The sequence below is a fragment of the Ranitomeya imitator genome, chromosome 1, assembly GCF_032444005.1.
Source record: "Ranitomeya imitator isolate aRanImi1 chromosome 1, aRanImi1.pri, whole genome shotgun sequence".
Taxonomy (NCBI): Eukaryota; Metazoa; Chordata; class Amphibia; order Anura; family Dendrobatidae; genus Ranitomeya; species Ranitomeya imitator.
Genome location: NC_091282.1, coordinates 657,953,317 through 657,976,514, shown reverse-complemented (window position 1 = coordinate 657,976,514; position 23,198 = coordinate 657,953,317). Strand labels below are relative to the sequence as shown.

General features: G+C 43.5%; 1 protein-coding gene across 1 annotated transcript in view; it reads right to left on the bottom strand.

The window, feature by feature from the left end:
- The window catches only part of LOC138639795 (Fc receptor-like protein 5), a 122,975-nt gene extending 102,903 nt beyond the window's left edge, over positions 1-20,072 (bottom strand). The window contains exons 1-6 of the mRNA XM_069728783.1: positions 20,017-20,072; positions 4,785-4,805; positions 4,488-4,508; positions 4,150-4,407; positions 2,967-3,233; positions 94-375 (exon numbers count right to left, since the gene is read on the bottom strand). Coding sequence (XP_069584884.1) covers positions 94-375; positions 2,967-3,233; positions 4,150-4,407; positions 4,488-4,508; positions 4,785-4,805; positions 20,017-20,047 — 880 coding nt within the window. The 5' untranslated portion in view covers positions 20,048-20,072. The remainder of the gene's footprint in view (positions 1-93; positions 376-2,966; positions 3,234-4,149; positions 4,408-4,487; positions 4,509-4,784; positions 4,806-20,016) is intronic.
- Positions 20,073-23,198: the final 3,126 nt, after the last annotated feature.

Below are 23,198 nucleotides of genomic sequence, written 5' to 3'. Positions count from 1 at the left end.
GCAAAGTGCCCTATATGGTTACGGTACTTACCTTGTATAAGGACTGACAGCTCTTTACTCATCTTCCTCAAAGTGCCATATAGAGTTGCTTACCTTGTATAAGGACAGAAAGCTCTTTACTCATCTTCCTCACACTGTTCATTATTGTTCTTACTTCACATGTATAATCCCCAGAATCATCCAGTTGAACAAACTGAACTATGTATTTATTGGAGGACCCAAATTCTCGGACATGCCAACCATTTTTGTAAAAAGCAAATTCTAATTCCGTGTCTGCTCTAAAAGGATTAAGAGTTGTCATGCAAGTCAAAGTCATGTCCATCCCCACCGATATCGGATATTGACTTATTTTTACTTCTGGAGGTGAAAACAACTCTGGAAGAGATCGGGAAAGGCAAAATACATTAGTAATACTATACACAAATGGTCAAAATTGCTGGTATCCCTCATTTAACGACAGAAAAACCCACAATGGTCAGAGAAATAACTTGAATCTGACAGAAGCTTTGTGGCTTGTCAACATGTTGTTTGGCAAATTTCAGTCTGGCTTTTTTATGATTTTTTTTCAACAATGGTGTCCTCCTTGGTTGTCTCTCATAATGTCCAGTTTGGCTCATACAACGACTGATGGTGCGATCTGACACTGATGTTCTCTGAGCTTGAAGTTCACCTTTAATCTGTTTAGAAGTTTTTCTGTGCTCTTTTGTTACCATTCGTATTATCCGTCTCTTTGACTTGTCATCAATTTTCCTCCTGCGGCCACGTCCAGGGAGGTTGGCTACAGTCCCATGGATCTTAAATTTCTGAATAATATGTGCAATTGTAGTCACAGGAACATCAAGCTACTTGGAGATGGTCTTATAACTTTTACCTTTAACATGTTTGTCTATAATTTTCTTTCTAATCTCCTGAGACAACTGTTTCCTTTGCTTCCTCTGGTCCATGTTGAGTGTGATACACATCATGTCACCAAACAGCACAGTGAGTATCTGTAGCCCTATATACAGGCCCACTCACTGATTCCAAGATTGTAGACACCTGTTAGTGGACACACCTTGATTTAACATGTCCCTTTTGTTACATTATTTTTTAGGGGAACAATCATTTCTGTCCAGGCCTATTTCATGAGTTTTAATTTTTTTTAAATTCTGTGGAAGCATGGTTGAAAAGCAATGTCTGACTTTCATTTGTTCATTTTCCTAGATCTTTTATTTATTATTACTTTTGTCAGATTCAAGTTATTTCTGTGACCATTGTGGGTTTTTCTGTCATTAAACGAGGGGTGCCAACAATTTTGACCACATGTGTACACAGTAAGCCAAAAACAACACACTGAGGGCTGAATCATAATGGCATGGTCCATGGTATTTATTGCGTTGCCATGACCATATTTTTGATTGGAGTGCTATCTTGGTAGTATAAATTTCTCCCAAAAGAAGAAACACCAAGTTCCATAATGGACCACAGGGCTGGCTATAGGCATCAAAATTCTGGGACCAACTGAGAGTTTCAACCCAAATCAAATCCACGGGAAGCAAAATCATTTAAAGGGAATCTGTCAGCAGGATTGTGCTCAGTAAACTACAGACAATGTCAGGTTGGCGCCGTTATACTGATTAAAATGATACCTTGGTTGATGAAATCCGTCTTTTGGTTGTTTAATATGTTTAATATGTATTTTTAGTTTTTAGTTATTGAGATTCTGGTACTTAGCGGTGGCCTGTGGGCGGGTCTTTTTGTTGTGTTCTACTTACATATGCATCTGTATGGGCTTATGACAGGTCATTGATCCCTCTCTGACCTGTCCCCTACTTTACATAATGAATAGAATTTTGTGGGGTTAAAATATTTTTTTTTACATTCAACAAAATGGCATGGGTGGCGGCGCCTGTGCAGGTACATGTATCGCAAAATGCATATAATATTGTCGGGTAAAGGAAACATTTACTTAATGAAAATGGCATCCGCGTCGGAGCATGCGTGTAGCATCTATTTTTTTTCATCTGACAATGTTATATGTATTTTGTGATGCATGATATTGTGCAGGTGCTGCCGCCAGCTCTATTTTGCTGAATGTAAATTTTTTTTGTAACCCCACAATAGTATATGCAGTATGTAAAATAGGGGGCAGGACAGAGAGGGATCACTGACCTGTCATAAGCCCATTCAGATGAATATGTAAGCAGAACACTACATAAAGCCCCGCCCACAGCCCTGCCCACAGCCTTCTCCACAAGCCCACCCCGGAGCAGAATCTCATTAGCTGAAAACTACAAATACAGATTAAATAACAACCACAAGATGGATTTAATCACCCAGGTATCATTTTAATCAGTATAATGGCGACAACATGACAGTGCCTGTAGTTTACTGAACAAAATCCTGCTGACAGGTTACCTTTAAGTGTTCTCAGGTCTGTGCTACCAAGCAACACAATGGAATACAGGGATGGCTAGAGGCTCAAAAGTTCAGGCAGCAGCTGAGTGCCTCAATTCAAATCAGAACCATGGGAAATGAGGTGCTGTAGATCTTTTCTGGTCTGTGCCTAGGATCAAAATGGACCACTCAACTGCCTATTGGCACCAAAGTTCAGGCACCAATTACATCTCTTAACCCAAATCACAATAATGATAAACATGGTGGCATAGGACTTCGCTAGTCTGTACCATCAAACATCGTAATGAACCACTGGACTGAAAAAACACCCAGAAGTCCTAGGGCCAGTTACTTCAAGTGCCTCCATGCGATTCAGAGTCATAGGGAATCAAATGCTATAAGTCTTCTCTTGTTTGCTACTAAGAATCACAATGAAACACTGGACTTACCAGACACACAAAAGTCCTAGGGCCAGCTAAGTGCCTCCACTCAATTCAGAGTCAAGGAGAACAAGGTGCTAAAGGTCTTCTCAGGTCTGTGCCACTAAGAATCACAATGAACATCATATATAAAGGTGAAAAGGACATTACCTGTGACTTCAATCATCTCTTCAGCTGTAGTCTCCTTTATTTCATTCTTGAAGATGGCCTTTTTCGCACACTTATATCTTCCTGTCACAGTTCTGTCCACTTTCCCAACAAATAAATATGTCTCGTAGTTCATAGGTTTCACTAATTCATAGTTTCTAAAAAATGAGACTTGAGCATTGGTTGTATTCACATCAAGCCGACTGTCACACTTCAGGGTTAGGATGTCGCCTTCGAAGACATAGCGAGAAACCCTCAGTATGGTAAGATCTGGCAGAAGGAGGCATAAAATGTAGACAGATTTTACAATATGACCAAAATATTGTGAAAGGGAATCTTGCACCACATTTGACCTATCTAAACTATTAATATGGGCCTACAGGGTATAGACTGCTGAAAACAGTCCTCCATGTGTGGCTCACATCAGATGTGTTATTGCTCAGAAATCTTCTTTTATCACTTTTTATAAATGACCTCTTCCAGGCTCTGGGGAGGATGGTGCTTGGAAGACAACTCTGGCTCCAGAGCTTGTTTTAAATTTAAGGGACGTTACCAATGTGATGTGTAATGGTTACCAGTGCAATGTGTGATGGCCACTCCCTGCTCTCCTGATCTCACTGCAGAGCTGTGTGTGATTATACCTTACACATCTGCAGCTTCCTCTCATCTCCCATCTCAGACGAGGTACAATATTGTTGCAATACAGCTCAGAGAGAAGCAAAAAATGTGTTTGCAAGAAGATAAATTTCATTTCTCCTGTGCTATGTTAGTTACTTGTCTCACACTGGTAACTCTCCTTCATGTGTAATAATCTCTGGAGGCAGAGTTATCTCCCCAGGCAGCATCCTCCCCAGAGCCTGGAAGAGGTCACTTATACACTGTAAAGTGATAAAAGATGATTTCTCAGCAACAACAAATCTGATATGAGACATACAGTGAAGACTGTTTCCCCAGAGCCTGGAAGAGGTCACTTATATAAAGTGATAAAAGATAATTTCTCAGCAACAAAACATCTGATATGAGGCATACAGTGAAGACTGTTTTCAGCAATCTATAACCTGTATGCCGATACTAATAGTTTAAATGGGTCAAATGTAGTGACAGATTCTCTTTAACTTCTCTCCACCTTCAAAAATGACTGATATAAAAGTGAGCAGACATTATACAGTACATGTCATTGTCTTACCTGTTATTACATGTGGTCGAACAGGTTCACTTTTCAGACTGGTGCGGGTCTGACACTGGTATACTGCCCGATCATACAATTGAATGGAGGAGACAGTGAAGTTCTGGCCCTTTACATCCATCTGAATGTCATTCCGGTACCAAGTGTATGTGTCATTGTCCTTCACATTGTATGGGTGGAGGCAAGATATGGTCAACGTTTCATTGTAGAACATCATTCTCCAGTCAGGTGTAAAGGACACAACAGGCCTGTCCACATCTATGATAGGGCAGAAAACACCAATATTAGGATGAAGCTCACATGCTCTGCCTATCTATGCATAGTATTTACCAACTCACCTGGTTTTTCTATCTCTTCAGCTAAAAAAAATAATAAATCGGGTAGAAAAATGTGAATTCACTGTATGGGAGATGTGATTACTAAACTATTTCTACAAAAAAGTGTCATAAATAATAGATACTAAGAATAGAATGGTCACTACAAGACTCCCCTCTTCTTTTTTACTCTTAATGCTCCAACATCCCTCTTCCATTTTCTATCTATACCCATTTAAAGGTAAATTAACCTCTCCATACTTTTACCCAGTTGTCAGCAACCAATAATACTTTTTTTTAACAAAGTACAATAATACTCACCGAAAATGGGTAGAAACGTTACTGTGTGAAAAGAAAAAGACAAGACTTCAATGAATCAATTATGTTATGCTTTCTTCTATTATTGTATTTTATTATTTTTATATCATTATATATTATATGACATATGTATTATGTTGTTATATGTAATATAATGTTATATTATCATATCTTATATGATGCTTATCATAGTGTTTTATTATATTGTTCTATATTATGAGTTATTATATATTTTATATTTACAGTTTCTTGCGAAAGTATTCGGCTACCTGGAAATTTTCAACCTTTTCCCAAATATCATGCTTCAAACATAAAGATACCAAATGTAAATTTTTCGTGAAGAATCAACAATAAGTGGAACACAATTGTGAAATTGAACGAAATTTATTGCTTACTTTAGATTTGTGTGGAAATTCAAAAACTGAAAAGTGGGGCGTGTAATATTATTCGGCCCCTTTACTTTTAGTGCAGCAAACTCACTCCAGAAGTTCATTGTGGATCTCTGAATGATCCAATGTTGTCCTAAATGCCTAATGATGATAAATATAATCCACCTGTGTGTAATCAAGACTCCGTATAAATGCCCCTGTTCTGTGATAGTCTCAGGGTTCTGTTTGAAGCACAGAGAGAATCATGAAGACCAAGGAACACAACAGACAGGTCCGTGATACTGTTGTGGAGAAGTTTAAAGCTGGAATTTGATACAAAATAGTTTCCAAAACTTTAAACATCCCAAGGAGCACTGTGCAAGTAATCATATTGAAATGGAAGGAGTATCATACCACTGCAAATCTATCAAGACCTGGCCGTCCCTCTAAACTTTCATCTCATGGAAGAGTGGCAAGAAGAAAGCCATTCTCTAAGATATCCATAAAAAGTGTTCTTTAAAGTTTGCAACAAGCCACCTGGGAGACACACCAAACATGTGGAAGAAGGTGCTCTGGTCAGATGAAACCAAAATCGAACTTTTTGGCAACAATGCCAAATGATATATTTGGCGTAAAGGCAACACAGCTCATCACCCTGAACACACCATCCTCAGTGTCAAACATGGTGGTTGCAGCATCATGGCTTGGGCCTGCTTTTCTTCAACAGGGACAGGGAAGATGGATAAAATTGATGGGAAGATGGATGGAGCCAAATACAGGACCATTCTTGAAGAAAACCTATTGGAGTCTGCAAAAGACCTGAGACTGTGACAGAGATTTGTCTTCCAACAAGACAATGATCCTAAACATAAAGCAAAATCTACAATGGAATGGTTCACAAATAAACGTATCCAGGTGTTAGAATGGCCAAGTCAAAGTCCAGACCTCAATCCAATCGAGAATATGTGGAAAGCTGAAAACTGCTGTTCACAAACGATCTCCATCAGACCTCACTGAGCTCGAGCTGCTTGCCAGGGAAGAATGGGCAAGAATTTCAGTCTCTCGATGTACAAAACTGATAAAGACATACCCCAAGCGACTTGCAGCTGTAATCGCAGCAAAAGGTGGTGCAACAAAGTATTAAGTTAAAAGGGCCGAATAATATTGCACACCCCACTTTTCAATTTTTTGAATTTCCACAAAAATTTAATGTTAGGGCTAGCGGAATGCACCAAATAACTAGAGAGAAGAAATAAGGTGCGTTCGCAGCCCGGGGTCCACCGTGCAGAGATGGAACCTGCTGCTGAGTAATGACAGACTATATGGGGGTACAATGTGGATACACACACGGGTTAACTTCACCCTGTGTGAAGGAAGCGAACCCTGTTGCGTCACATGGCTGCGGTACTGCACCAAGAGCGCAAGCAAGGAGTCTCAGAACTCTGGGCAACACGGTGGTGCAGTGGTTAGCACTGCAGCCTTGCAGCGCTGGAGTCCTGGGTTTGAATCCCACTCAGGACAACATCTGCAAAGAGTCTGTATGTTCTCTCTGTGTTTGCGTGGGTTTCCTCCGGGTACTCCGGTTTCCTCCCACATTCCAAAGACGTACTGATAGGGAATTTAGATTGTGAGCCCCATTGGGGACAGCAATGACAATATAATGTGTGCAAAATGTAAAGCGCTGTGGAATATGTTAGCTCTATATAAAAATAAAGATTATTTATTATTATTAACTCTATTCCAGGGCACAGGATTAGAGTTCGTCTAGAGCTCTTGCACTCGACACCGCAACTGGGGTGTCAGAGTAACAGCAAAAATAACTTAAATGCACAAGAGTGCGTGCAGTGCCGCTCTGGCAGACACCAATATCCACCCAGACTTGGGATAGGAAAGCTCTCTAATAGCGCACGGTGCCGCACTGGCGGTCACAGTAATTAGATGCTGTTTCGTGTGTTTATTGCTGATAGCTCAGCCGGGCGCTAGATAGCAGACATCCACCTTATGCGAGCAGTCATACACAAGGGAGGGGATGATTAATGAACAACTTTCACTCATCAACACACACACGATTTTAAGAGTATACTAGCGCATGGCTGAGCGGCCATGCAAACCATTCATAGCAGCAGTGCTACAAGACCTTCCAGATGGACCAATAGGAGCCGCAACAGGACCTGAGCATGTGACCCCCAACCTCCAATGGGAGGTCATCCCATGGGCATGCTCAGTATGGGAAAAGCAGGACTTAGTCCCAGAAAGACCTACTCGCTGCTGATCAATGCTGTCTAGAAAAGCAGAGCCTGGAAGGACAGTTGTAACCAGTCGTCCAGTATCAGCCTAAGCTAGCCGCTGGGACCGATGTCTTCGCTGAGCAGGCTCCACTACGGCTGGAGAAGAGTGGGAGACCACAGCAGAGATGGTTTGAGATTCCCCCTGTGCAGAGGCGGGAACTCGACACCTAACATTACCCCTCATCCCAGGGGCCCCTCCTTCTTGGACCTTGCTACGCTCGAAGGCAGCAATGAGCTGTGGAGCTCCAATGGGCTCAGCAGGCTCCCAGGACCTGCCCTCTGGGCCATAACCCTTCCAATCCACCAAATAAAATTTTTTACCACGTACCACCTTACACCCCAAGATAGTGTTCACCTCGTAATCGTCCGTAGACGAACTCGATGTCTCGGCAGATGACTCGGAAAATCGGGACATGTGTACGGGCTTTAAGAGGGACACATGAGAGGTGTCGGTGATACCTAGGCGTGGAGGAAGGGCCAGACGGTAGACCACAGGGTTAACCTGTTCCAGGACCTTGAAGGGACCGAAGTAGCGAGGTGCAAATTTAGTGGACTCAACTCACAGACTAATGTTACGGGCGGAGAGCCACACTAAATCGCCAGGAGAAAAGTCGGAGCAGGGCGCCGATGTGCATCGGCGGAGGACCTCATTCTCTCCTTGGAGGTCCGGATGGCATCCTGAGTGCGGTCCCAAATGTCCCATGCCTCCACAGCCCAGTCTGCCCAGCTGGAATCGGCGGAAAACATGGGCATAGGCACAGGAACCCGCAGATGCTGACCGTAGTTAAGCAAGGATGCCCAGTCATCCTGCCTGGCAGAAACAAAATGTTGCAGATACGTGACCAAGGTCTGGTTGATCCTCTCTACCAACCCATTCATCTCGGGATGGTATGCTGAAGAGAGATTCAACTCTATGCTGAGTAGACGACAAAGCTCTCTCCCGAACCGAGATGCAAACTGGGGACCCCGGTCACTGACAATTTTGTGAGGCATACCGTGTAGGCGAAAAATGTGTTTTATAAACAACGCTGCAAAGGCCCGTGCAGAAGGTAGCCGTGGAAACGGCACCAAGTGCACCATTTTAGAAAAATGTTCAGTGATTACCCAAATGATAGTGCAGCCACGGGACTTGAGTAACCCCACCACAAAATCCATCCCGACCATCTCCCAGGGCCTGTCTGCCTCCGGCAGGGGATAAAGTAACCCAGCTAGCTGTTGTCGAGGAGACGTATTCTTGGCGCAGGAGATACATGCCCGAATATAGTCTCCGACGTCATGGGCCATATGCGGTCACCAGTACGTCCTCGCCAGAAGCTCAGATGTCCTCTTGGTCCCGAAATGTCCAACCACCCTGGACGAGTGAGCCCAAGTGAGAACCTCTGGTCACAGATGTGATGGTACAAATGTCTTGCCCGGGGGCACAGACTCTAGTGAAACCGGAGCCACGGTTCTCATGCTCTCAGAAGGGACAATAAGCCAAGGCTCCTCTTCCTCAGATGACACAACGGAGCGAGAGAGAGTGTCGGCACAAATGTTCTTTTCCCCGGAGAGAGAATGGAGGGTGAAATAGAACCAGAAGAACAGGGACCTGTTGTGAATTCTGTGGCAGAGTTCACTCCTGTGGTCACAAGTGGTACTTCGGCTGATTCTCTCTGGGATCTTCCGCTTGTGGAGGAAAGTGGTACTGCAGCTTCTGAGTTTCCTCCCTCAGGTGATCTGGTGAGCTCGTTAGCTTCTTCTCTACTTAACTCCACCTGATGCTTTGATCCATGCTTCCTGTCAATGTTCCAGTGTAGGACTTGTTTTTTCCCTGGATCATTCCTTTGGCCTGCTGCTCTGCAAAGCTAAGTTTTGCTTATGTTATTTTGTTGCTATTTTTCAGTCCAGCTTGCTTTATTGGTTCTTCTCGCCTGCTGGAAGCTCTGAGACGCAGAGGGACCACCTCCGTACCGTTAGTCGGTGCGGAGGGTCTTTTTGTCCCCTCTGCGTGGTTATTTATAGGTTTTTGTGCTGACTGCAAAGTTATCTTCCCTATCCTCGTTCTATTCAGCTAGTCGGGTCTCACTTTGCTATATCTGTTTCATCTCTATGTTTGTGTTTTCATCTTACTCACAGTCATTATATGTGGGGGGCTGCCTTTTCCTTTGGGGAATTTCTCTGAGGCAAGGTAGACTTATTTTTCTATCTTCAGGACTAGCTAGTTTCTCAGGCTGTGACGAGGCGCCTAGGTTCTGGTCAGGAGCGCTCCATGGCTACCTTTAGTGTGGTTTGATAGGAGTAGGGATTGCGGTCTGCAGAGTTCCCACGTCTCAGAGCTCGTTCTATTATTTTGGGTTATTGTCAGATCACTGTATGTGCTCTAACCTCCATGTCCATTGTGATTCTGAATTGCCTTTCATAACAGGGACCATCTGGCCTTTCGAGAATTTAGCCGCTGGGCTGTCTGTAAGTACATCAGATTTTTGTGGTCTGTGAAAACTTGGAAGGGAAAGTGAGCCCCCTAGAGAAGGTGTGTCCACTCTGAGAAAGCCAACTTCATGGCTAGCAACTCCCTGTCCCCGATGGAATAATTCCTCTCCGCTGGTGTGAAGGTTTTGGAAAAGAAGAAGCAAGGATGCTTCCGACCTTGAGCATCCTTTTGCAAGAGGACTGCTCCAGCACCAACGGATGAGGCATCCACCTCCATTATAAACGGCTTATCAATATCGGGGGGATGTAGGATGGGAGCGCTAGCAAAATGAGACTTAATAGAAGTGAAGGCCTTGGAGACCTCCTCTGACCACAATTTGGGATTTGGTCCTTTCTTGGTGAGGGCTACCAAGGGAGCTACTAAAGTTGAGAAATGAGGAATGAACTGGCGATAATAGTTAATGAACCCCATAAAGCGCTGCACCGCTTTAGGAGAATGAGGTTCTTGCCAGTCCATCACAGCCTGTAGTTTAGCAGGATCCATATCCAATCCCTGGGCGGAGATGATATAGCCCAGGAAAGGTAAGGACTCCTGCTCAAACACACATTTCTAAAACTTGGCGTGGTGGGAATTTGCCCGTAAGAGGTCGAAGACTCTGCAAACATCTCTCCGGTGGGAGTCAATATCTGGAGAGTAGATGAGAATATCATCTAGATAGACTACGACCGAGGTGGAGAGCATATCATTTACAAAGTCTTGTAAAATGTCAAGGGCATTACAGAGCCCAAAGGGCATCACTAAATATTCATAGTGCCCTTCCCTGGTGTTAAAAGCCATCTTCCATTCGTCTTCCTCACGGATGCGAATCAGGGTGTAAGCACCCAGCAGATCTAGTTTACTAAATACCCTTGCTCCCTGAAGCCTATCAAAGAGCTCAGATATCAGCTGCAGAGGAAGAGGAAGTCATGGGGATCCATATAAGAATTATAATGCACCCCCATAGTACTCCTTATAATATAATGCACCCCCATAGTCCTCTATATAATATACTGCACAGTTCACAGTCATCCATATAGTATAATACAGACTCCATAGTCATCCATATAGTATAATACAATCTCCATTGTCATCCATATAGTATAATACACTCCTCAGTCCTCCATATAGTGTAATACACTCCTCATAGTCCTCCATATATTAAAATACACTCATATAATACAGACTCCATAGTCATCCATATAGTATAATACAATCTCCATTGTCATCCATATAGTATAATACACTCCTCAGTCCTCCATATAGTGTAATACACTGCTCAGTCCTCCATACAGTATACTATAAGTATAGTATAGTATAATACACACTCCATAGTCATCCATATAGTATAATACACTCTCCATAGTCATCCATATAGAATAATACACTCCTCAGTCCTCCATATAGTATAATACACTCCCCATAGTCCTCCATATAGTATTATACACTCCTCAGTCCTCCATATATTGTAATACACTCCTCATAGTCCTCCATATATTAAAATACACTCCTCATAGTGCTCCATATAGTGTAATACACTGCTCAGTCCTCCATATAGTATACTACACTCCTCAGTCCTCCATATAGTATAATACACTGCTCATATTGCTCCATATAGTATAATGCACCCCTCATAATCCTCCACATAGTATAATACACTCCTCAGTCCTCCATATAGTATTATACACTCCTCATAGTCCTCCATATATTAAAATACACTGCTCAGTCCTCCATATAGTATAATACACTCCTCATAGTCCTCCATATAGTATAATGCACCACCATCATCATCCATGTCGTACAATTCACTTTTCATAGTATAGTGCACCCTATAGTTCTTCATATAGTATAATGTATTTCCCATAGTCCTGAAAACAGTATAACGCAGCTCACATATAGTATAATGCAGCCACCCCACAAAAGTATAATGCAGCCCCACCATACAATATAATGTAACCCCCATAGAATATAATGCAGCCCCCCTCATAGTATAATGCAGCCCCTCCATACAGGTGCAGTGAGAAAGACACAGGCAAATGGTGACTATGGGGCAGGGGAGAAGGACACAAGGGGGCTAGGGGAGACTGGCACAATGGTGACACAGGGGGGCTAGGGAGCAAGGAAGACAGGCAAAAGGGGACACATGCAGGCTAGGAGGCAGGTGAGAAGGGCACAAGGGGACTAGTGGGCAAAGGAGACTGACACAAGGGGACACACGGGGACAAGGTACACAAGCACAAGGGGACAAAGGAGACAGGCACAAGGGGACACAGAGGGACTAGTGGGCAAGGGAGACTGACACAAGGCTACACACGGGAACAAGGGACACAAGCAGAAGGGGACTCTTGGGGACCAGGAAGAAGAGGAGAAGGGCACAAGGGGACACACGGGGACTAGAGGCAAGGGAGACAGGCACAAGAGGACACAAGGGGACTCCGAGGACAGAGTAGATAGGGACGCAAGTAGACGGAGTTGCAAGGGGACATGGGAAGATGAGGAGACTTGGGAGCAGGGAAGAAGGGGGCACAGGGATTAGGAGGACAGGGTAGATGGGGAACACACGGTGAGAAAGGGGACAGGGGAGACTTGAGAGCAGGGTAGACGGGTCACATGGGGAGAAGGGGCTGGGAATGCATGGGGGGAGCAGGAGGACTTAGGGCATAGTAGATGGGGAGCATTGGGGGACTAGAGGAGGAGTGACAAGGCGCATACGGGGGCCTGGAGGAGCACAATGACCTGAACCTGGGGACCTACGAGGACATGGGGCACGGGAGAGCAGGGAGGAAACAGGGCTGGTGTCACAGGGGTCCGGGACGCTGGGGGCCGAAGATGGTGACACACGGGCAGCAGACACACCTCACTGCCGCTGGTCCTGTGTACCTCCATGTTAACATAGTAACATAGTAACATAGTTAGTAAGGCCGAAAAAAGACATTTGTCCATCCAGTTCAGCCTATATTCCATCATAATATATCCCCAGATCTACGTCCTTCTACAGAACCTAATTGTATGATACAATATTGTTCTGCTCCAGGAAGACATCCAGGCCTCTCTTGAACCCCTCGACTGAGTTCGCCATCACCACCTCCTCAGGCAAGCAATTCCAGATTCTCACTGCCCTAACAGTAAAGAATCCTCTTCTATGTTGGTGGAAAAACCTTCTCTCCTCCAGACGCAAAGAATGCCCCCTTGTGCCCGTCACCTTCCTTGGTATAAACAGATCCTCAGTGAGATATTTGTATTGTCCCCTTATATACTTATACATGGTTATTAGATCGCCCCTCAGTCGTCTTTTTTCTAGACTAAATAATCCTAATTTCGCTAATCTTTCTGGGTATTGTAGTTCTCCCATCCCCTTTATAAATTTTGTTGCCCTCCTTTGTACTCTCTCTAGTTCCATTATATCCTTCCTGAGCACTGGTGCCCAAAACTGGACACAGTACTCCATGTGCGGTCTAACTAGGGATTTGTACAGAGGCAGTATAATGCTCTCATCATGTGTATCCAGACCTCTTTTAATGCACCCCATGATCCTGTTTGCCTTGGCAGCTGCTGCCTGGCACTGGCTGCTCCAGGTAAGTTTATCATTAACTAGGATCCCCAAGTCCTTCTCCCTGTCAGATTTACCCAGTGGTTTCCCATTCAGTGTGTAATGGTGATATTGATTCCTTCTTCCCATGTGTATAACCTTACATTTATCATTGTTAAACCTCATCTGCCACCTTTCAGCCCAAGTTTCCAACTTATCCAGATCCATCTGTAGCAGAATACTATCTTCTCTTGTATTAACTGCTTTACATAGTTTTGTATCATCTGCAAATATCGATATTTTACTGTGTAAACCTTCTACCAGATCATTAATGAATATGTTGAAGAGAACAGGTCCCAATACTGACCCCTGCGGTACCCCACTGGTCACAGCGACCCAGTTAGAGACTATACCATTTATAACCACCCTCTGCTTTCTATCACTAAGCCAGTTACTAACCCATTTACACACATTTTCCCCCAGACCAAGCATTCTCATTTTGTGTACCAACCTCTTGTGCGGCACGGTATCAAACGCTTTGGAAAAATCGAGATATACCACGTCCAATGACTCACCGTGGTCCAGCCTATAGCTTACCTCTTCATAAAAACTGATTAGATTGGTTTGACAGGAGCGATTTCTCATAAACCCATGCTGATATGGAGTTAAACAGTTATTCTCATTGAGATAATCCAGAATAACATCCCTCAGAAACCCTTCAAATATTTTACCAACAATAGAGGTTAGACTTACTGGCCTATAATTTCCAGGTTCACTTTTAGATCCCTTTTTGAATATTGGCACCACATTTGCTATGCGCCAATCCTGCGGAACAGACCCTGTCGCTATAGAGTCCCTAAAAATAAGAAATAATGGTTTATCTATTACATTACTTAGTTCTCTTAGTACTCGTGGGTGTATGCCATCCGGACCCGGAGATTTATCTATTTTAATCTTATTTAGCCGGTTTCGCACCTCTTCTTGGGTTAGATTGGTGACCCTTAATATAGGGTTTACATTGTTTCTTGGGATTTCACCTAGCATTTCATTTTCCACCGTGAATACCGTGGAGAAGAAGGTGTTTAATATGTTAGCTTTTTCCTCGTCATCTACAACCATTCTTTCCTCACTATTTTTTAAGGGGCCTACATTTTCAGTTTTTATTCTTTTACTATTGATATAGTTGAAGAACAGTTTGGGATTAGTTTTACTCTCCTTAGCAATGTGCTTCTCTGTTTCCTTTTTGGCAGCTTTAATTAGTTTTTTAGATAAAGTATTTTTCTCCCTATAGTTTTTTAGAGCTTCAATAGTGCCATCCTGCTTTAGTAGTGCAAATGCTTTCTTTTTACTGTTAATTGCCTGTCTTACTTCTTTGTTTAGCCACATTGGGTTTTTCCTATTTCTAGTCCTTTTATTCCCACAAGGTATAAACCACTTACACTGCCTATTTAGGATGTTCTTAAACATTTCCCATTTATTATCTGTATTCTTATTTCTGAGGATATTGTCCCAGTCTACCAGATTAAGGGCATCTCTAAGCTGGTCAAACTTTGCCTTCCTAAAGTTCAGTGTTTTTGTGACTCCCTGACAAGTCCCCCTAGTGAAAGACAGGTGAAACTGTACAATATTGTGGTCGCTATTTCCTAGATGCCCGACCACCTGCAGATTTGCTATTCTGTCAGGTCTATTAGATAGTATTAGGTCTAAAAGTGCTGCTCCTCTGGTTGGATTCTGCACCAATTGTGAAAGATAATTTTTCTTGGTTATTAGCAGAAACCTGTTGCCTTTATGGGTTTCACAGGTTTCTGTTTCCCAGTTAATATCCGGGTAGTTAAAGTCCCCCATAACCAGGACCTCATTATGGGTTGCAGCTTCATCTATCTGCTTTAGAAGTAGACTTTCCATGGTTTCTGTTATATTTGGGGGTTTGTAACAGACCCCAATGAGAATTTTGTTACCATTTTTCCCTCCATGAATTTCGACCCATATGGACTCGACATCCTCATTTCCTTCACTAATATCCTCCCTTAAAGTGGACTTTAGACAAGACTTTACATAGAGACAAACCCCTCCTCCTCTCCGATTTTTACGATCCTTTCTAAACAGACTGTAACCCTGTAAGTTAACTGCCCAGTCATAGCTTTCATCTAACCATGTCTCGGTTATTCCCACTATGTCAAAGTTACCTGTAGATATTTCTGCTTCTAGTTCTTCCATCTTGTTTGTCAGGCTTCTGGCATTTGCGAGCATGCAGTTTAGAGGATTTTGTTTTGTTCCAATCTCCTCGCTGTGGATTGTTTCAGAAATGTTCTTACCTCCCTTCTGAGTATGTTTTCCTGGATCTTCTTTGTTCAAGTCTAATGTTTTTCTTCCCGCCCCCTCTTCTTCTAGTTTAACGCCCTCCTGATGAGTGTAGCGAGTCTTCTGGCGAATGTGTGTTTCCCAGGTTTGTTGAGGTGTAGTCCGTCTCTGGCAAGTAGTCCATCGTACAAGTAATTCACACCGTGGTCCAGGAATCCGAATCCTTGTTGTCTGCACCATCGTCTTAGCCAGTTGTTTGCATCAAGGATCCTGTTCCATCTCCTGGTGCCATGCCCGTCTACTGGAAGGATAGAAGAAAAAACTACCTGTGCATCCAGTTCCTTTACTTTCTTCCCCAACTCTTCAAAGTCTTTGCAGATTGTCGGTAGGTCCTTCCTTGCCGTGTCATTGGTGCCAACATGTATCAGAAGAAATGGGTGGACGTCCTTGGAGCTGAAGAGCTTTGGTATCCTATCGGTCACATCCTTGATCATCGCACCTGGAAGGCAGCATACTTCTCTTGCAGTTATGTCCGGTCTGCAGATGGCTGCTTCTGTGCCTCTCAGTAGTGAGTCTCCCACCACCACCACTCTTCGTTGCTTCTTGGCTGTACTTTTTGCTGTCACTTGTTGCTGTGTGCCCTTTTCTTTTTTGCTTGCTGGTATTGCTTCCTTAGGTGTACCATCTTCATCCTCTACAAAGATTTGATATCGGTTCTTCAGTTGTGTGGTTGGTGATTTCTCCATGGTCTTCTTGCTTCTTTTGGTCACATGCTTCCACTCATCTGCTTTTGGAGGTTCTCTGACACTTTTTTCACCTTCTGTGACCAGTAGAGATGCTTCTGTTCTGTCTAGAAAGTCTTCATTCTCTTTGATGAGTTTCAAAGTTGCTATTCTTTCTTCCAGACCCCGCACCTTTTCTTCTAAAAGGGCCACTAGTCTACACTTCTGACAGGTGAAATTTGATTCTTCTTCTGGTCGATCTGTGAACATGTAGCACATGCTGCAGCTCACCATGTAGGTTGTCACATCTGCCATGTTGCTCCTAGATCCTGCTGACTTGCTGTGTGTTTTCCTTCTTGTGTAATCTACTCAGCCAAGCTCTCTTGCAATAATGTCCTACAGGCAAAAATTTGCGTGCCGTAAGGCGCGCGGTTTGGTGATGCTTCCCAAGCAGCTGGTCCCGGCTGTACCCAACGATCTTCTAGCTTAGGGAGACTCTTCGCTTTTCCCAGAAGGCACCTGGAATATGCAAATTAGCCTCCTCAAGCTTGAATCCCTGGTTTGGTGATGCTTCCCAAGCAGCTGGTCCCGGCTGTACCCAACGATCTTCTAGCTTAGGGAGACTCTTCGCTTTTCCCAGAAGGCACCTGGAATATGCAAATTAGCCTCCTCAAGCTTGAATCCCTGGTTATGTTCATCCCTGGATCCTCCACATGGCTGAGCGGCTGTGTCATGCCCCTCCTAGGCATATCGGTCCACGTGCCCCCCACCAGATCCAGAGCCGTATGTTGGCCGTCATCACCTGTGCAGATGCTGCACTGCCTGGGTCTTGCAGAGAGCGGGTGCACGATGAAGTGATGTCATCACGCACCTGCAGTGTCAGAGGCAGAGGAGAATGATGGGAGAGGGAGCGTCAGCTGACGCAATCTCCTCCATCATTGCTTTGAACTGTACCTGCGTCATAGACGCCAGTATAGTTCAATGTGGCCGCGGGGGAAGTCGGGTGCCTTTGACCTGCCGGGCCCCTGACCTGCCAGGCACAGTCGCAGCGGCGACCACTGTGACCGTGGTAGTTACACCCCTGCCTCACACACACACACACACATACTACAGATCACACACAGACACGCACACACACACACACACACACACACTACAGATCACACACATTACAGATCACACACACACATACTACAGATCACACACACACTACAGATCCCACACTACAGATCACACACACACACACTACAGATCACACACACATACTACAGATCACACACACACTTCAGATCACACACTACAGATCACACACACACGATACCAGCTCATACACACATCTCACACTCTCCTCTCTGGTACAGGGGAGGCTGATATAAACGTGCAGCTCCTCAGCTTCTCCTGACTACAGCAGCTCTGTCCTGTCCCGCACCTCCCCCCTGCTCTTGCCTTCTGTCCGGAGGCTGTAGAGCAGGAGAAGCTGTCTCACCGTGCTGACTGGAGCTGCTTCCTCTCTCTCAAATGCCCTGGCTGCCCCCTCCCCCTAGATACACCTCTGACTGTTGCCGTGAAGGAGAAATCTCCTGCACTGCGACATGGTGTCGGGTGCCTTGGACCTTCCGGGCCCCTGACCCACCGGGCCCGGTCGCAGTCGCTGCGACCGTGGTAATTACTCCCCTGGCCGCAGTACCGCACCAAGAGCGCAAGCAAGGAGTCTCAGGACTCTATCCAAGGACACAGGATTTGAGTTCGTCTAGAGCTCTTGCGCTCGACACCGCAACTGGGGTGTCAGAGTAACTGCAAAAATAACTTAAATGCACAAGAGTGCGTGCAGTGCCGCTCTGGCAGATGCCACTAACCACCCAGACTTGGGATAGGAAAGCGTTCTTATAGCACACGGCGCGCACTGGCAGTCACAGCAATTAGACGCTGTTTCGTGTGTTTATTGCTGATAGCTCAACCGGGCGCTAGATAGCAGACATCCACCTTACGCAAGCAGTCATACACAAGGGAGGGGATGATTAATGAATGACTTTCACTGATCAACACACACACGATTTCAAAAGTACACTAGCACATGGCCGAGCGGCCAGGCGAACCTTTTATAGCAGCAGTGCTACAAGACCTTTTCGATGGACCAATAGGAGCCGCAACAGGACCTGATCATGTGACCCCCGACCTCCAATGGGAGGTCGTCCCGTGGGCATGCTCAGTATGGGAAAAGCAGGACTTAGTCCCAGAAAGACCTGCTTGCTGCTGATCATTGCTAGCTACAAAAGCAGAGCCTGGAAGGGCAGTAATAACAGGTTGTCTAGTATCAGCCTGAGCTAGATGCTGGGACTGACGTCTCTGCTGAGCAGGCTCCACTGTGGCTGGAGAAGAATGGGAAACCACAGCGGAGATAGTTCGAGATTCCCCCTGTGCAGAGTCGGGAGCTCGACACCTAGCATTTAAAATAAGCAATAAATTTTGTTCAATTTCACAATTGTTTTCCTCTTGTTGTTGATTCTATACCAAAAAGTTACATATGGTATCTTTATGTTTGAAGCATGATATGTGAGAAAAGGTTGAAAAGTTCCAGGGAGCCGAATACTTTCGCAAGTCACTGTATGTAGTCATAACCTTTTTGATTACCTATTTTCTGCTCCTTAAAAGTGACTTTGGACACTGGAGGTTAACCTCACGGCAAATAAACCGTGAGAAGTAACAGTTGGCTTCTGCAACATTGGATATATTTTCTAAGTCTTCTGGGAGTCCGGAAGGTCTCCACTTTTTCCTTGAGCCTCTTGGACTTTATGAGGCTAGTATTGGCCAGGGAAACAACTGTTCATTTGAGTGCCTAGCTCCAATATGGAAGCCAGAAGAATAGATACAGCTTTGCCAATGTTGACACCACTTGACTGGTAGCCAATGACATTTGTGAACATGTGCTACTTGAGTGAGGCACTGCACCAATACTAGTGGTCTACAACTTGGCAGGAGGTCTTCTGAAAAATCCTGCATAGGTAAGAGATTCATCTTCCAAACTAAACGTCCACAAATCCCCTAACTCTGTGGAAAATGTAGACGCACAGCACAGTATGGTACAGTAAAGTGTCAGTTAAGGTTCAGTTTTCATGGCTTCTTTGCACTGGATTTTAGGGGATTTGGGGTGAAACAGAGAACTGGCCTTCAGATACTTGTCAGAGTGGTAAATTATTTGCATCCTGTTCTGGACAATGGATCAAAAAAATTTGATGTAAAATGATCAAACGATTAATTGTCATTATGCTACTATTCTGTGGCATTTTTTACAGTTGTAAATAATATACCGTAATAAAATATACCAAAAAACACAATAAAAACTACAAAGTAGAAAAAGCACAATATACAATGCAAGTAATATAGATGAGAACATATACTTATGTGTCTCAGAAAGTTCAAAAAAGTTTTACTCAGCAGATTAGATCTGTAATGCTTTTATATCTAGCAGACACAATGACTCCATGCATTGTCATCATAGAATAAGGATAATAGTATATAAAAGCTATAAAACAGTTAACACTACAATAAGTCCATAATACAATAGATACATTCATACTCACAAGCTAGCAGATTCAGGATTGGAGCTAACATGATGCCTGGGGTTATCTGTGGCTGAATGGATGTTGCTTTTCTCCTGTAGGAAAAGCATATGAAAAAAAATGAAATGTTGGTTTCCTGAAAACTGGAGGGACGGCTCCTGGATTTCTGGACACAAAGCTGCTTCAGCATCTTGTTACTGACCACGCACATGATTGCTGGGAAAGTTATAAGTCACTGTACACTCCCTGACAGAAGTTATGTCGCTTATCCATGTTATGTAAATAAAAGCTTATAACCTGATGCTAAATTCATCCATTGGTTGTATAGATTATTCTTTTGAAAGCTTAAACCCTCCGAAATGTGGTTTAGGTTAAGAAAATAAATTGGTATCAATGCAGAAATATTGATCAGTTAATGCACACAGATTGATCAGATTTTGGCAAGACAAAAGTTTTGTCACCTGGTCATATAATGCACCCAATCCTGGATTGCCTTGCGCAGGCGTGTACTACGGAGGACAGAGAATGAACTTCAATGCAATATTGCGGCCAGCATGCAGCCAGCGGGTAAGGAAACGGTGAATCAAACGCCTGAAAACTCCGCCCATATGACCGAAAACCGGTCCCGCCAAATTCACGTGACAGGTTCCCTTTAAAATGAAACCCAGCACCCCAGACCTTCACTTGAACTGCAACTTGAGCTCTGACAACATGACAAAAATCCCCCCTGCGACCAAAGCCTGGATTATCAAGAGGCTGAAGAACAGATCCACTGCAGAGGTGGCTGGCACTTTTAATGTGTCTCAGCGTCAAGTACAAAGAATTAAAAACATATTTGAAGAGACTGGAGATATGTTTGACAAGCCCAGGTCCGGCAGACCCCGCAAGACAACTGCTCAGGAGGAACGTTTGTTGGTTAGAAAATCCAAAGCAAGCCCCTCTTCCACTGCAGCAGAGCTCCAACAGGCCTGGTCAATTCAAGTCCCTGTATCAACTAGAACAGTTTGTAGGATTCTGTCTTGAAATGGCCTCCACGGTCGAATCAGTGCCCACAAGACAGCACTAAACAAAAGGCAAATAAAAAAACGTGTGGCATTTGCAAAGTCCCACAGCCTGCTAAACAGATGGACGCTGGAAAAGTGGCAGAAGGTGGATTTCTCTGATGAATCTTCAGTAGAATTACACAACAGCCGCCTCAAATACTGCAGGAAACCTACTGGAACCCATATGGATCCAAAATACACACAGAAAACAGTTAAATTTGGTAGTGGAAAGATCATGGTCTGGGGTTACATTCAGTATGGGGGTGTGTGAAACATTTGCAAGGTGGAAGGCAATATCAATAGCCTAAAATATCAAGAAGTATTAGCTACCTCTTATATTCCAAATAATAAAAGGGGTCAAATTCTGCAGCAGGATGGTGCTCCATCTCATACATCCATCTCTACAACAAAGTTCCTGCAGGCAAAAAAGATCAAGGTGCTCAAGGACTGGCCAGCCAAGTCACCAGATATGAACATCATTGAGCATGTTTGGGGTAGGATGAGAGAGGAAGCTTGGAAGACAAAACCAAAGAATCTAGATGAACTCTGGGAGGCATGTAAGATTGCATTCTTTGCTATTTCTGATGACTTATTTAATAAATTGTATAAATCATTATTGAACAGTATGGATGCAGTCATTCAAGCTCATGGAAGTCACACAAAATATTAAATATGACTCTATTAGCACCACAACTTCATTCACCAATGTTATGCAACATATATTTGTATTTTAAGTTAGTTATTTGTTTGAATATCACATTACTTTCTGTGGGCGACAAAACTTTTGTCTTGCCAAAATCTGACCATTCTGTGTCCATTAACTGATCAATATTTCTGCCTTGATGCCAATTTATTTTCTTAACCTAAACCACATTTCGGAGGGTTTCAGCTATGAACTCGAGCGTGGGAACTTTTCTGAATATTTTCCCAGCCTCGAGGTCATATGAGGACATCCAGCAGAGGGCGCATCACCGCGAATGAAGGTAACTACAGGTCATTGACCTACTTTCCATTCATTCGCTGGGGTTTTACAGGCAGGAGCACAACTGCATTATAGCAGAGCTCCTGCCTGTAAAATAATTTAACCCCTTCAGATGGATTTACATCGTGGGACATATCGACGGAAGGTCTGAGATATTGTTGGTTTATTATTTTTAATTTGTTACAGGTTGAGGGTCTTCAGGTGGATTGAGAGTGGAATAAAATATTACAACAATCTGTATGTTCGTTTCATTAAAATACTTTGTAATAATGTGTGTGTGTGTTTTTTTAACCATTTCATGCTATTGGATTAATAATGGATAGGTGTCATAATTGACGCCTCTCCATTATTAATCTGGCTTAATGTCACCTTACAATAGAAAGGTGACATTAACCCTTCATTACCCCATATCCCACCACTACATGGGAATGGGAAGAGAGTGGCCAAGTGCCAGAATAGGCACATCTTCCAGATGTGCCTTTTCTGGGGTGGCTGGGGGCAGATGTTTTTAGCCACTGGGGGGGGGGGGGGGGCAATAACCATGGACCCTCTCCAGGCTATTAATATCTGCCCTCAGTCACTGGCTTTACCACCATTCTGGCGGAGAAAATTGCGTGGGAGCCCACGCCAATTTTTTCCGCCATTTAACCCTTTAATTTAATAGCTAGACAGCCCAAATTTTGCACATACACACTACTAACATTAGTAGTGTGGAATATGCAAAAAAATGGGGATATGAGATGGTTTACTGTATGTAAACCATGTCTCATATCGTGTCGGGTTTAGGAAGGAGATAGCAAAAGCCGGCAATTGAATTACCGGCTTTTAAGCTATCGCCCACAGGATGAAATATTAACATATATATATATATATATATATATATATATATATATATATATATATATATATATATCTATATACATTGCCTACAAGTAGTATTCAACCCCCTGCAGATTTAGCAGGTTTAATAAGATGCAAATAAGTTAAAGCCTTCAAACTTCAAACAAGAGCAGGATTTATTAACAGATGCATAAATCTTACAAACCAAAAAGTTTTGTTGCTCAGTTAAATTTTTATAAATTTTAAACATAAAAGTGTGGGTCAATTATTATTCAACCCCTAGGTTTAATATTTTGTGGAATAACCTTTGTTTGCAATTACAGCTAATAATCGTCTTT